Here is a 14,956-nt window from a genome sequence, read left to right on the forward strand (position 1 = left end):
TGGAACAATGGTCCTATCTTCCAGAATCTTCTTGGTCATTAGTTTCTGCCTTCCATCAACTGCATCCAAGTCTTGGAGCTTTATAAAATCATATACACTGGAACTGTGCACACTCTTAACCTGTACTGACAGTTTTTGGAGAATACATAATTCTTTTGCTTCTTTTCCCCTGTTCTGGAGGGTAGGACTCAAACCAATGGCTCCAAGTTGCAAGAAAGGAGATTCTGACTAAGCACCAGGAAGAACTGTTTGAAAGTAAGAGCTGTTGGACAGTGGAAGGCTTGATGACCATCTGGGTGTTTTAATTGAGATTCCTGCATTGCAGGGGGTTGGAGTAGATGACCCTTGGTCTCCCTTCCGACTCTACAATTCTAGGATTCTAGGATTCTTATACTGAATGACATTTCCTTCGGCTTCACTTTGTAGGGGTGAACAAGTTCATGTACACAGAAGACTCTAGCATGGGTTATTTTTAGGAGTGGAAGAAGAGTGATATTCTGTTTTTTCGGGGGTTTTTTTTGGCTTTGTGATAGGTCAGGTTCTGATGCTTTTCATGGGCATTGTATTAAACTTTTTTAACAATGAAAGAGAGCAAGATGAGGGGAGGTTATATTAAGCACTCGGGGTAGGGTGGGGAACATGCAGTGTCAGTGGTTAGTGGATATGTGTCAGTCAAGACGGATCTTGAATCAGCTGTTAAGCAGATGGCTGAGAAGAGGAATTTGGGATTCTACCAAAAGGAAAAGAATGTTTGTTATGAATGTAAGTGCATGGCTTTTTTTGGTATCTGGATACAAATTTCATTGGAGAGGCACCAAGAATTGCTTTGCTAAATTAAGTAGAGGCCTGAAATACATACTAGCATAATTTCAAAGTGCTATCATTGGTTGAATGACAAGCAGCTTGCTCGCACATTAGGCAAAGATCCAATCTGAGTATCTTTCTGATATTTCTTCCAGTAAGTTCACTAATCAACCTCTGTTTTCCTTCCATAGAGAAAGTGCCATTTTCCCCACAGGATTTTCCTCCAAGCGAGTCTAACATTTCAGCAAACTATTTACAACAAAGACACTAAGAATTTGCTGGTAGACTTCAGTACTTTCATTTTCACACTCGCTTAAGCAGTTGTCAGCATTGCTGTCGCTTGAGAGTTGCAGCTACAAAGTCAGTACAAAAACAACCCAAAATGTTTTGCTGTTTCTTCCTTTTGCCCTTAGACTATCATTGATCCATAGATGAGCTAGAAAAATTTTGGGTCCCCGAAGATTTCTTTGACATAGTCTGTGACACTTGTAAGAGGATTACAAGTTATGTTTGTCTAACTCTGACAGAATCATTGCTGCTTTTGCCGGAATTAGAAAGCACTTGTCTAAGTTCAAATCTTTACAGCACCCTTGGCTTAGGTCCCCCCCCCCCGGACATGTGGCCAAAACCTGGTTTCTTGACTAGCAATATGCTAATCATTGTGATGGATCAGGGACTGGTATGTAGATGTCGTGATGTGAGGATACCTGCATAGTATTACAAGAACTCCTGGGAGGTACAGCACATTTCTGCTTCTGCTCTGAACAGACACACATTGCCTTGCCGTGTCGCATTTCTGTCATTGGGGGCCAGCAATCCAGGGTCACAGTTGAAGAGCATGCTTTGGTAGCATCATAACCTGGTCTTGACATGTAGAGCGGTATCTCATACAAACCTGCCAGCTCGATAAGGGTCAAATCTGTTACCTGTCTCAAAACAACCAGCCTGTTTCTATCCTCATACCTCCCTTTTTCATCTGCAGGAGCTCCTATGTTGCTTCACTTTTTGCTGGCCACTTTTGAGGGTGTTGTGTTGGAGATAGGGGTTCATGGATGTGGATTCAGACAGTGCTCTCTTCTTTGTATTGGTGAAAAACGAGACACTGATATTCATATCTTGATAAAAGGCAAATCGTTTCTGTTTTACCTGATGTTTTGACCTTTAGTTTGAAGGGCTTCAATTACTTGTGGTCTCTTTTGGTGGGGCAGGATCTGCAAGACCTGCAGATTTATTTTTTTTGTATAGATGTGGGTTGTGTTGTTTTTTTAAAAAAAGTTTTGTATTGGTTGTGTTTGTTGTCATTGGTTTTTGGGTCTACATTGTAAGTCACTTTGGATGACTTCGGTGAGGAAGGTGATTTAATAATGGTAATACCAGTGCTGTGGGTGCCAGCACAAAACGACTGCCATGGGCGGCAGCAGCAACAACAAGAAATGTGATTGTATTCTGTACCTGTGATGCTATCACAAAAAGCACTGTGTGTGTCTATAGTACAGGCTTCCTTAACCTTGGCCCTCCAGCTGTTTTTGGCCTACAACCCCCATGACCCCTAGCTAGCAAGACCAGTGGTCAGGGATGATGGGAATTGTAGTCTCAAAACATCTGGAGGGCCGAGGTTGAAGAAGCCTGGTATAGCAGGAGAGAAGAGACTTGGATATAAGTCAACTTAGAAGTCATGGATATAAGTCAACAGTCAGCTAGGGTGGCTCCTTTTTCCACCTGTTCTTTTATTTCATGTGGCAAGGCCACCGTGAGAGTTAATAGGGCAGCCCCCAGGACCCTCCCCACCCTCTTAGGTCACAGTAGGAACAAGGGCCAGGAGTCGCATCCAATTTCAGTTGGGGTGGGGGTCAGTGCTGTCCCTATTCACGCCTGCTTCCAGACTGCTACCTGCTCTTCTGTATGCACTATGCATGTGTGTGCAGAATGAACAAAATAAATAAAACAGAGAAACTGCTTGGTGAAAGAAACCAGCTATCCCATCTCTTGCTGGCAACAGGTGTCTCGATCACTGCTTCCCCCACTACTACCACCAAAACAAGCCCAGATCATTTTCTTTCTTGGTTGGTCCCAATCCAGAGGTACAGAATTATCTCGGATAGCTAGTTCTGTAACTTGTAAAGACTGTAACTTTTCAGGAAGTGGAGAAAGGGGCCGATTACATTGAAAAACCTCACCTGAAGATTCAAGGTGAAGCTTGTGATGGTATGTAATGCCTTCTTGGAGAACAGTTGGTACTTGAATTCCTGCAGGATAGGTCCTCCTGGCATGAGAGATGGATGGTTCATCCACTAGGCATAGCTTTTGCCATTTTGTGGCGTATGGTTGCTATTTCCCCCCAGTCCTCAGATGTACTGAATAAGCAGGAAGCAACTTACTGCTATTGACTTGCAATGCAGGTGCTAAGAGCAGAAGCCAGGAAGTCCCTGCTTCAAGCTTCACATTCGCCTGGAGCTCATCAAGTAGTGGTTGCAAAGTGATTGTCCTTTCAGCTCCAGCTTCCTGCCAGCAGCAATATGGGGCTGATAATATTCGCCTGCCTCACAAGATTACTGCAAGAGTATATGAAGTGCTTTGAACACTTAAAATGTGCTATAAGAATGCAAAGTGTTATTAAGTACGTAGTGTTCATCACACTTGAAGTGAGGAGAGGGGGGAGAAATGCTGGGGAGCCAGTGTGGTGTAGTGGTTAAGAGCGGTAGTCACGTAATCTGGGTAACCGGGTTCGCGTCTCTGCTCCTCCACATGCAGCTGCTGGGTGACCTTGGGCCAGTCACACTTCTGTGAAGTCTCTCAGCCCCACTCACCTCACAGAGTGTTTGTTGTGGGGGAGGAAGGGAAAGGAGAATGTTAGCCGCTTTGAGACTCCCGAAGGGGAGTGAAAGGCGGGATATCAAATCCAAACTCTTCTTCTTCTCTTCTTCTAAAAGCAGCATGGTTATTCCCAGGCCAGAGCTGGGAATCATTTCTTGTACTCGATTGATTTGAAAGTATTGGATAAATTTCCCCCACATTTTTGTGTTTGTGTGTGTGCTAAAAAAAACACAACACCCAAAATGTCACTGCTCGAGCTTTGCAAGTGTAACATAACATTGCACATTCATTCCCAAATATCTCAAGTTAAAGGATCTCAGGTTACAGGCTTGGAAAGGACCTCTACTTTTGACTCTGTAGGCCTTGCTGTCAGTGCAGGGCTGGATGACTTAAACTTGATTGCAATATGGGGGCTATCATGAATACTTAAACAATATTGATTTATTACATTTTTTTTTTAGGTGAATGTAGAGCTTGTTTCTGCATTTTAATTTGACTACTGTTAATGACGTAGTAGTGTCTTCTATTTTTGTGGAAGAAGGCTTTCTCTGAGGTCTAACCCAGTAATTTATGGAATGCTCATTGTATATCTGTAGAACTTTTTAAAATAATTATAAGAATTTGTACAAATGGTTTTGTTGCTTTTAGAACTTGCATTTTTTGTGTTTATCTCATTTTTATTTTGTTATATACAGTGCTTTGATAGCTTCAGGCTGTGCAGCAGTTTATAAATTAGTCAAGTTAATGATAATTATAAAGATCTATAAAGGTCGATTATAAAGGAAATTTAATGCAGGAATTTCCTTGTGACTTCACTGTTTATAACCCCACTATCCATGGGCATATATGTTCCTGCAACTCACGATAGCACTTCATACATCTGATTAAAGCTCTTGCCCTATTTAATTGTTAGTCTAAAGGTGCTGCAGTGTTCTTTCTTATTTTCGCTGCAGCAGATTAATATGACTGTCCCTCTGGAATTGCATTTCAATGGACATTTTATGTTGGAAAAAGGGATTATAGGCCTTGCTTGTTGGTCATTAAAGACGGGTTATTTGAAATTGTTTTGGCTGAGCTCTTTACTTAGTTTTGTTTTGAATTGGGGAACATCTTTTACATCTTTTTCTGTTGGTCTGCTGTGAAATTCACGGAGAGAAATCCTGTGTTAACCTTTTCCTGTGTGTTTTTAGACTTACAGAGTTTGAAGACACACCTGCAAGTCAGCTAACAATAGATGAGTTCATGACAATTGATTTGGAAGAGGAATGTGACCCTCCTTCATTTACAGCCGGTCAACGAAAGATAAAGATTCAGCAGGTGAATGCTTTTGTACGCATAGTTCTTCCTTGCTTTTTGTGGCTGGAAAGGCAGTGTCTATAGAATTCTATCCTGCTTTATTCCTCCATCTGGAAGCCCAGAGCGATGAAAAAAGAACCACATGAAAGTGCACATAATACCAGCAAGATCATATAATAGTGAGGTCAGCTCCAACACGTCATCAAAACCTGATGTGTAAAAATAATTCTCAAAAACAATTAGGATCTACTTAGACCCATCCATATGTCATGAAAAAGAAAAAAAATATTTAATATCTGTTTCATCATTCATCTAAATGTGTGAACTTTCCAAAGCACCAGCACAAAGAAGACCCTGCCCTAAGCCCTTTCAGATTTTACTTTCAGCGCAGAGCAAAGCATTGCCAACTGATACATGTGAAATTTCATTGATTGGCATCAGCTTGAACTATTGTTGATTTTATTGATTTATTGATTTATTATTCACACATTTTACAGTAAACCTTCTGCATCTTTTTACATTTTTTCATCTTACAGCATTTCATTCAGATTTCCCAATCTAATCCTCTAGAGAAAACCTTCATTCTGCTGCATCTCAATTAGTTTCTCCGCCATTTTTTACTCCCATCTTTTCCTTAGTTTCTATTGCTGCTGCTCAGAAAATTGTTCCCACTTGCAAACATCATCTCTTTTTAAGTATTCTCCAAGATATTCCCACTTGCCCCTTGTTTCCCTTTCATCCCAGTCCCTTATTTTGGCTGTCATACTTGCTAATTCTACGAACTCTATGAGGTTTTTGTACAGCCATTGATCTTTTGTTGGTATGGTGCTATTGTTGATTTTAATGCTTGCTTCTTTTGGGTAGGATGACAGGAGATAATACGGGTGGGGTGTGTGTGATAAATGGTGTTTTCCACATTGTATTGTATTGTCACCCCACCCCCATTTCCAAATTTCAGAGGTGAGTGATGGTCCTTCTATAGCCAAAGTGGTACCATTTGCAAACGAGGGAGTAGATATCGACAGGCACGAAAGAACCCCAAGGCTCGCAAAAGTATAAAAAAAATCAGAAAAAGAAAAGTAAGGGGAGAACTGCCCCAAACAGACCAGTGAGGATGGTGTACCCAGGGGACATGGAATGCTGACTGTTAGGGTGGCGGACAGAAAGCTGGATGTGGGGAGGAAATGGATTGAATATTGGTGAAGACAAGATTGACTGGAGCAGTAATAATAATAATAATAATAATAATAATAATAATAATTTTTTATTTATATCCCGCCCTCCCCAGCCAAGACCGGGCTCAGGGCGGCGGCTAACAACCAATAATAAAAACAAGTTGATTAAAATACAGTTTTAAAAAAGATTAAAATACAACATTAAAACATTAGGATCCAGCCTCTTCACAGGAGGAGAAAGGAAAAAGAAAGAGGGGGAGGGAATCAAACTGATTCCAAGTCAAAGGCCAGGCGGAACAACTCTGTCTTACAGGCCCTGCGGAAAGAAATCAGATCCTGCAGGGCCCTGGTCTCATGAGGCAGAGCGTTCCACCAGGCTGGAGCCAGTGTTGAGAAGGCCCTGGCTCTGGTTGAGGCTAATCTAACTTCCTTAGGGCCCGGGACCTCTAGGGTGTTGCTATTTATGGACCTTAAGGTCCTCCGTGGGGCATACCAGGAGAGGCGGTCCTGTAGGTATGAGGGTCCTAGGCCGTGAAGAGCTTAAAGCTCAAAACCAGCACCTTAAATCTGACCCTCAGGATCATTCTACACTGCGGCATTTTGTTGCAGGCCCAGCTTGTTATTCTATATTGTCTTTTGCTCCTACCAGAATACTGATCTATTGTTAAGTACAAACACTGTAGGTTGAATCTATTCTGGGCAATGCCATGTTGGCTTGTGTAGCCTTCAATTCATTTGTAGCACAATTTGTCTTCTGTTTCCACTGGTACCCTCATATTACATGAACCATACTTGTTGCTGATACAAAACTCGAAAGGTACCATCCTGCAAACAAATGCACTATCCCAACCACTCATTTTTAAATGACATAGAGCAGCGGCTAATCCTCCAAGCATCTGGTCCTCTGAGCTACTCACTCAGAAAGAGGTTTTACTTAACCTTCCAGTGGTGTCCAAACTTTTTTCAAAGAGGGCCAGATTTGATGAAGTGAAGGGCCGTGAGGGCAGACCAAAGGGCCAACCAAAGTTGTTGACTTTTTTAAGGATTGAAGTTGAGATTTTTTTAAGGATTTTTAAGGATTTTACCCCAGGAAATAAACTGCCGGATTAGGCCCTCGAAACGGACTTTGGACTGCCAATTGCAAGGTTGAGGCCACTGAAGTGCATGGGGATGGCTTCATTTCAGATATTATTTAAACTCCCCCATTCACCTCAATTTATCTGGTGAGAATTTCATGCTTGCTGAAAGCCACCCTGCCTGCCCGTTACCCTCTGAACAAGTTCTCACCCTGGTGACTGATGCTGCCAAATGTACTTTTCAGATGTCTGAAACTGGTGATGAGGACTTGGGCACACAAGTCCAGGCTGAAAAATTCAGATTCCTAAGAAACAGCCTCAGATGTTTTATTTCCTTGGATTTTTTTGAGTTTGGCCCAGAAACATACCCACCAGTATGTCCAAAAAGGCAGACTCAGCTGAGCTACTCAGTACTTTTTTATTTTATCTGTATTAGCTGTGGGCTTTGGCAGGGAAGGGCTAATATTTGACAGGCCCAAGTGTGCCAAGAGAAAAATGAGTCAAGTCCGCTACTGGACACACACACACAGCCCTTTCAACAACTGCCAAAGAGGCATTCATTACACAGTCTAACACACATTCTGGAAAGCTGCTGAATGACCTGGGTGGTGGTGATACGCTTTTCATAGTGATAAAATTATTTTAAAAAGACCCTTCCCCCATGCACTGATAGCTCAATTTCTAACAGCTCTTGACTTCATTATATTACCTATTATTTATTTAGAACCATCAATGTGTAGGATGTCTTTCTTTACATGCGAAAATGAGAAAAATCCACACCCTAAGGAATTAGAAGTCTTTTTTGAAAGAAAGAAAGAAAGAAAGAAAGAAAGAGGGAAGATGCAAGGAAAAGGGGGAGGAATGCTGGCAAAGGGAAATGCCACTGGCTTCATAGAAAAAGTGGGGTTTTTGAGGAGGGGCTGTAAGGAAGAATGAAATAGCATTGTGGAGTAGGCATTCTGCAAGAGAGGATTAGGCTATTTATGACTGCTTGTCAATGGCTGTTACCTCCTGCATTGAGGCCAGTATGCTCTGATATCGCTGAGGATTACAAGTGGGAAAGTGCCATAGGGCCTTCATCCTCCTCATGGGCTTCCTGTAGGCATCTGGTTGGTCACTGTGAGAGCGCATTGCTGGACCAGATGGGCCGCTGGGCTGACTGATCAGAGCACAAAGGTTATTATGCCTAGAGGGGGCAGCAAGGGTGAGTGGGTGGAGCCGTTTGAGAGCAAGCCTTGCCCAGTCTTGTGTTTGGGCAGCAAAGTTTGATGAATGAAGTGTCACAGGCAAGGGGAAGTGAGAGCCGAAAGATGGGTCAAGTTCTCAGAGATTTTTAAAGGATGCACTGGATGTGGGAGGGATCGAGAAAGGAGGGAGGCGTGTGATCTGAGCAACAAGGAGTGGTGAACGGTTTTGGCTGCGGAGCTTTCTGGCAGAGGCGAGAGAGGACTCAGCTGTAGCCAGGGAACGCTCAGAGAGAAGATAGTTGAAGAAGTGAATCTGTGCCAGCCCTGCATCAGCGTTTTGAGTTCAGTGCCCGCCTTTGCTTGGGAAATTCTGCTGGGCACGAGCGTTCGCTCCGTTTGCAGAGCCGTCACAGTTGCTTTCAACATAATTCCTGGCAGGTTACCTGCTGTGCCCAAGTTCTCCCCATCAGCTCACCACCCAGTGCAGCGACAAATTTATTCTGACTTACAAGATTTAAAATCTTTCACACGATACAGCTGAGCTTATTTTGTTGCCTGTACATTCCTTCTCTTCTGTATGCCACTCTCATTCTTCCACCCCAATTAACCAAGGCCACAGCTGGAAAGGTATTTGCTTGTTAATTGGATCCCCCCCCCACCAAAAAAAACCCTTTTCAAGTTCTGCTCCCAATGGAGATGCCCAGGGTTGGGGGAGGAATACAACGTTACATAGAATTCTGTGTTTCAACTGGTCCATTTTAAAATAAGCACTGCTATTAATTACGATTAAATTGCATTGGAATTGCTCCAAATGTTGCTTGCCAAGACATGCAGAGTGTCACTAGAATCTGCTCCTGAGCTGATTCTCCTGAAATATCTATCACTAATTTTGCATATAAATTATTATCACTGTGGGGGAAAACACCCACCCACCCACTTCCTCCTCCTCCTCCTCCTCCTCCTCCTCCTCCTCCTCCTCCTCCGTGTTGTCTTTAAATCCTCTTTTTCCAAAAGGTTTTCTAGAGACATTTTCAAAAAGTTTTTATCCCCACCAGATCTTTGCTGAAACTTAACTTTGCCTTTTGAAACTACAACTATGTAGTTTCCAGAATGCGGCAGCTAGACTGTTGACAGGAAGCGGCCGTGAGACCACATAACACTCATCTTGAAAGACCTACATTGGCTCCCAGTACGTTTCCGAGCACAATTCAAAGTATTGGTGCTGACCTTTAAAGCCCTAAACGGCCTTGGTCCAGTATACAGTGGTACCTCGGGTTACATACGCTTCAGGTTATAGACTCCTGCTAACCCAAAAATGCTACCTCGGGTTAAGAACTTTGCTTCAGGATGAGAACAGAAATCGCGCGGTGGCGGTGTGGCAGCAGTGGGAGGCCCCAATAGCTAAAGTGGTGCTTCAGGTTAAGAACAGTTTCAGGTTAAGAACGGACCTCTGGAACGAATTAAGTATGTAACCAGAGGTACCACTGTACCTGAAGGAGCATCTCCACCCCCATTGTTCTGCCCGGACACTGAGGTCCAGCGCCGAGGGCCTTCTGGCGGGTCCCTCGCTGCGAGAAGCCAAGTTACAGGGAACCAGGCAGAGGGCCTTCTCGGTAGTGGCACCTGCCCTGTGGAACGCCCTCCCATCAGATGTCAAAGAGAACAACAACTACCAGACGTTTAGAAGACATCTGAAGGCAGCCCTGTTTAGGGAAGCTTTTAATGTTTGATGGACTATTGTATTTTAATATTCTGTTGGAAGCTGCCCAGAGTGGCCGGGGAAGCCCAGCCAGATGGGTGGGGTATAAATTATTATTATTATTATTATTATTATTATTATTATTATTATTATTTTATTTTGAAGGTACTTATACATTTGGATGCTGTCAAGTAGGTAGCTGGGAATGATACCAAAGGATCTATCCAAACTGGGTGGCAACATGATGGCAGAAGAGATATTTCCACCTAGGTGTATAAAGCAATGGCCACAGCTCCATGGTAGAGCACAGGCACACAGAAGGTCTCTGTTTCAGTTGTCAGCATTCCTTTTATGAAGATCAGACAGCAGGTGATGGGAAAGACCTCTTTGTGAGACCCCAAACAGCCAGCCTGAGCAAACAATGCTGGGCTGGGTGTTAAACTAGTCTGCACCCTATAAGGCGGTTCCCTGTGGCTTAGAATAGGGGTTGCTAACCTTTTTGTCCCAGGAAACACATTTCAGATTTTGAAAGAGTGCCCTGGGTGCCAGTCACAAAGTGGCTGCCATGAGGCTGTGGCATAATACAAAATCGCCGCCGGCATAAAACGAAGTGAGAGAAAGTACAGTTGTTGCTTCACCCACCACCCTGGGACAACCTCTTACTTACCATGCGAAGACAGCTTTTGACTGCTGGTACAGGAAGATACAGAACACAGCTACTCAAATGATGAGCAGGCCAGAACATCTTTCTTACAAGGAATGAATAAGGATGTTACAGATTTTAGTTGAGAAAACAGTGGATTTAAGTGGGGTGGGGTGTTAATAGAGGTTTATAAAATTACCAAATTGTGTGGGGTAATTAGACAGGGAGGGATTGTTCACTTTCAGAGTACTAGATGTTGTCACCCAATGAAATCGACTGCCTTAACACTGCTCAGTCCAGGCAAGAGTGGTTCTTGTTTATGAGGAGAGAAGTTTCCTATTCAATAGCAATCAGGCACCTTGTGCATGTGTGTGCGCACACTTGAGTCAGTGGGAAAATCTGCATACTCAGATTGTAGAGACAAAATTGAGTATCCCATTAAATATAAAGCCCTATAAATGCCATGCATTGAATGTGGTCTTTTGAGAAATAGCCAGTTTGTGATGGCTATAAATGTAGTTGGTGTCCCTCTCCCTGTGACATTTATGGCAGCCACAGACAGTAAAATGCAAGGCTAATCCATTGCAATTTCCCTGTTGGTACATGAGAGCCATTATGCCTTTACTGTGCAAAATGAGTACTCTCTGCACTCTCTTATTTTTGATGATGATGTTTATTTTAATTATCTGATGCTTAGGAAGCACCAGACAGACCTCTTTCCAGGGCAGTTGCAACCAATCTACAACTTGTCAGAAGTTGCCTTGAACTAGGTCAGAGTATTTGTCCATCTAGCCCAATGTTGTATACTTTCACTGGCAGCAGCTCTCTAAGGTCTTAGACTGAGGACTTGCCCATCTCCTGCTACATCATCAGCTTCATTGAACATGGTAGGAACTGAACCTGGGATCTTCTGCATATAACATATGTGCCTCACCATTGAGCCAATGTGTGTAGGTGGCCATATGAAGTGGATATGGCAGATATGGCCCACCAAACTGTCTAGGTCCCTTCCGTTCAGCATTTGGGTATAAGTGAAATACTCATTTGTTTAATCATGGGTCATTATTACAAATACAGTGGTACCTCGGGTTAAGAACTTAATTCGTTCCGGAGGTCCGTTCTTAACCTGAAACTGTTCTTAACCTGAGGTACCACTTTAGCTAATGGGGCCTCCCGCCACCGCCGTGCGATTTCTGTTCTCATCCTGAAGCAAACTTCTTAACCCGAGGCACTATTTCTGGGTTAGTGGAGTCTGTAACCTGAAGCGTCTGTAACCTGAAGCGTCTGTAACCTGAAACGTCTGTAACCCGAGGTACCACTGTAAAGTGAATGATGTACGGTTGACGTTTGGGTTGCAAATGTGATCCGTGTGGGATGCACATTCGCAACCTGCAGCATTCGCAACCCGCAGTGGCGCGTCTGCACATGCGCGGGTTGCGATTCGGTTCTTCTGTGCATGCGCAAAGCGTGATTTAGCGCTTCTGCACATGTGCGACCGGTGAAACCCGGAAGTAAACCGTTCCAGTACTTCTGGGTTTTGGCAGTCCGTAATCCGAGAAAATGCAACCTGAAGCGTCTGTAACCCGAGATATGACTGTATTAGAGAATCTGCATGTAAGGCATGTTCTTTGCCGCTTAGAGATGGAGCCCCCTATAATTTTTAAGAGCTGGTTCATCTGTTTCTGTACCTAAAGATTATGGCTTGAACCTTTTGAAAATTACGTGCAAATCATTAATGAGACAGTGAAGTGGCCAGATTCAAATCCTCACTCAGCCATGAAAATGGGTGGATGACCTTGGGCAACTAACTTTCTCTGTCTCCTAAATTGCTTTCTGGATTGATTATGAGCCCATCTTACCCTGCTGTGAATTCAGAATGTCCACCTATCCTGTCATCAAATCTGTGTACTTAATTCTGGATTTCAGCTCTCTCCCCCCCCCCCCCGGTCAAAGGGCTTATTTTGAGAAACCTAGCACCCCAGCATTTATGAATGTCAGGTATACTGCCAAACTTTGTAATGTCAAGTGGGGTTTTGTTGCATTTGCTTTTGGTTGCAAGCTTCAGAGCTAATAAAGTAAACCAAGGAATGTAACAAATACCTTTTGTGAGTTTTTCTTTGATTATTGGATTGAGGCATGAATCTAGTGGAGAGTTTCAAGCAGTATTTTAAATCTAGTTTCCAGTCCTTTTCTTTTGTTGTGTCCTAGATCATAGGGCTCTCTTGTGCATTGTAAACTCAAGATGCAATCCATACCTGTTTAGCTCATGCACAACTGTTGATTTTGAACGTTGTCAGGCCTGCTGCAGAATATATCTTTTACAGAATATAGTTATTGGTGCTTGTAAATCTTCCTAACGTACAGTTTGGTTCTGTTGTTCATTTGTCTTCCTCTCTCCTTTCTCCAGCTTGAGAAGGAGCTGTCTAAAAAGCTTGAAGAGTTAGAAGGTAAGGGCTACATTTCATTCAATTGTCTTATTTCTGCCACATTGTGTTTGTGCACTGGTGACAATTATTTGTATGTACCGCAGGTGAAATATCAAGCTACCAAGATGAAATAGAGATTGAGTTAGAAAATAGCAGACCAAAAGCAAAAGGAGTTTATGCAAATTTCAGTAAAGATGGTAAGTCTGTTTAAAATCCCTTAATCTGGAGTATGTTAAATGTGAGAATGATTTTACCGTAGTTTCGAATTTGGGTATATAAGTGCATCAATTTGGAATATAGAGAAAAAGGAAGTATTTCATTTGTAAGCTAGGAATGACGCAGGAAGAGTTGGATTTTCTAACAGAGTTGGGGAATTTGTGATACCTCTTTCAGTGTTGTTAGCCCTAACTAGATGAATTGAGAGTTTTGTATTGACTTTTAAAAATTATTGGTAGAGAAATCAAATAGCTTCCAGGGAAAAGAAGAGAGCAGGCATTGGTATTGGTGAATGTCTTCCCAGATGATATGTCTACTCAACTGCAGAACTTTGTAAGTACGTATGGGATATAAATAGCTTCATTTCCCTTCCCAATCTTTTGCGAGCTCCCAGTCACCAGAAATGCATTAAACACGGACATACAGGAAAGTAGTAAAATATATGTTGATGCCCATCTGTGTTGGACTTATTGATTTAAAAATAAAACAAAATTGAAGACTGTAGAATAATGCATCTCTATCTTTACATTTCATTGTTCAGATCATTTCATTGGTTACATTGGCACCTCTGTGAGGGAGCTTTTAATCAAGAGATTGTGGTCTTCCAACTCTTAAGGAGTGGGATTTCTGAAGGCTGGAAGCTATGAAGGCAACCTCTCTTGTGCCAGTAGCCCAACTTTGAAGCACTATGAGCAGGCTTGTCAGCCACTCATTGGGGAAACTGATCCTCTGGTGCTCTCAGCAAAGTCTCTTGCTGGGCGGGTGCTCATAGCTGGAGCTGGACCTAGGAATGATGGAGGGATGCTGGGCAGATGCTTCCTCTCGTTTTGGTGTCTTTAAGAAAATTTTAGCAATTCCCCCCTTTACAATGTTGCTTCGTTACTGAAACGCCACAGTTAAAACTGCAAAATATTGAATGAATTCACAATGGCATTGGTTTTGCTCACAAAGCAGCCTCTGCACCAGCCACCACATCTTTAGAGGGCATGTTTCCAGCTCTGTTCACACCTTCAATATGCATTCTCTGAGCGGAGGGGAGTGTGGCTCTGATGTTTGTTTTTTTGACAAGGACGAGTAATGAACTCACGCTAGAAAGAAATAGTGATTGTGAGAGATTCTTAGGAGTCTAAAGAAGCCTGCCAGCAGCATATAGCACACTTCTGTTTTAACATTTTTGATGAAATTATTTGATCCTCTCCCTTTAAAGACTGCATGGAAGACAATGCCTCGAGTATATTTGGAGAAGAGGAGGGAGAAGACGAAGAACTGGAAGCAGCTGCGAATCATTTAAACAAGGACTTTTACAGTGAACTTCTGGATAAAGACAGGTCAAAGGAAAAAGAGTCTCCTCTGAGGCCACCTGCCCTGGAATCCCTGCTTGGCCCTCTCCCTACAGCCGCCAGTCTTGGAATAACAGAATCTATAAAAGAATGCATATTGACTAAGGATCGAGACCACAGTAAGTACAACCAAAGTTAGACATATGAACTGAGTTGCGAAGCACAAGAGGCTCTGGTTGTTTCACTTTTGTACCAAATTGGAGCTTGCTACTCTGTGATGGGGGTTGGTGGCGGGCTTTTGTCAGTGTTTGCTGCATCAGCCCAGTGGCCATAGGGGCTG

General features: G+C 42.9%; 1 protein-coding gene across 1 annotated transcript in view; it reads left to right on the top strand.

The window, feature by feature from the left end:
* Positions 1–14,956, top strand: part of BRF1 (BRF1 general transcription factor IIIB subunit) — a 209,716-nt gene that overhangs the window by 101,053 nt on the left and 93,707 nt on the right. The window contains exons 8-11 of the mRNA XM_082217898.1: positions 4,809–4,935; positions 13,102–13,141; positions 13,225–13,317; positions 14,544–14,795. Of these exons, the coding sequence (XP_082074024.1) occupies positions 4,809–4,935; positions 13,102–13,141; positions 13,225–13,317; positions 14,544–14,795 (512 nt within the window). The remainder of the gene's footprint in view (positions 1–4,808; positions 4,936–13,101; positions 13,142–13,224; positions 13,318–14,543; positions 14,796–14,956) is intronic.

The sequence above is a fragment of the Podarcis vaucheri genome, assembly GCF_965113315.1.
Source record: "Podarcis vaucheri genome assembly, chromosome: 1".
Lineage (NCBI taxonomy): Eukaryota > Metazoa > Chordata > Lepidosauria > Squamata > Lacertidae > Podarcis > Podarcis vaucheri.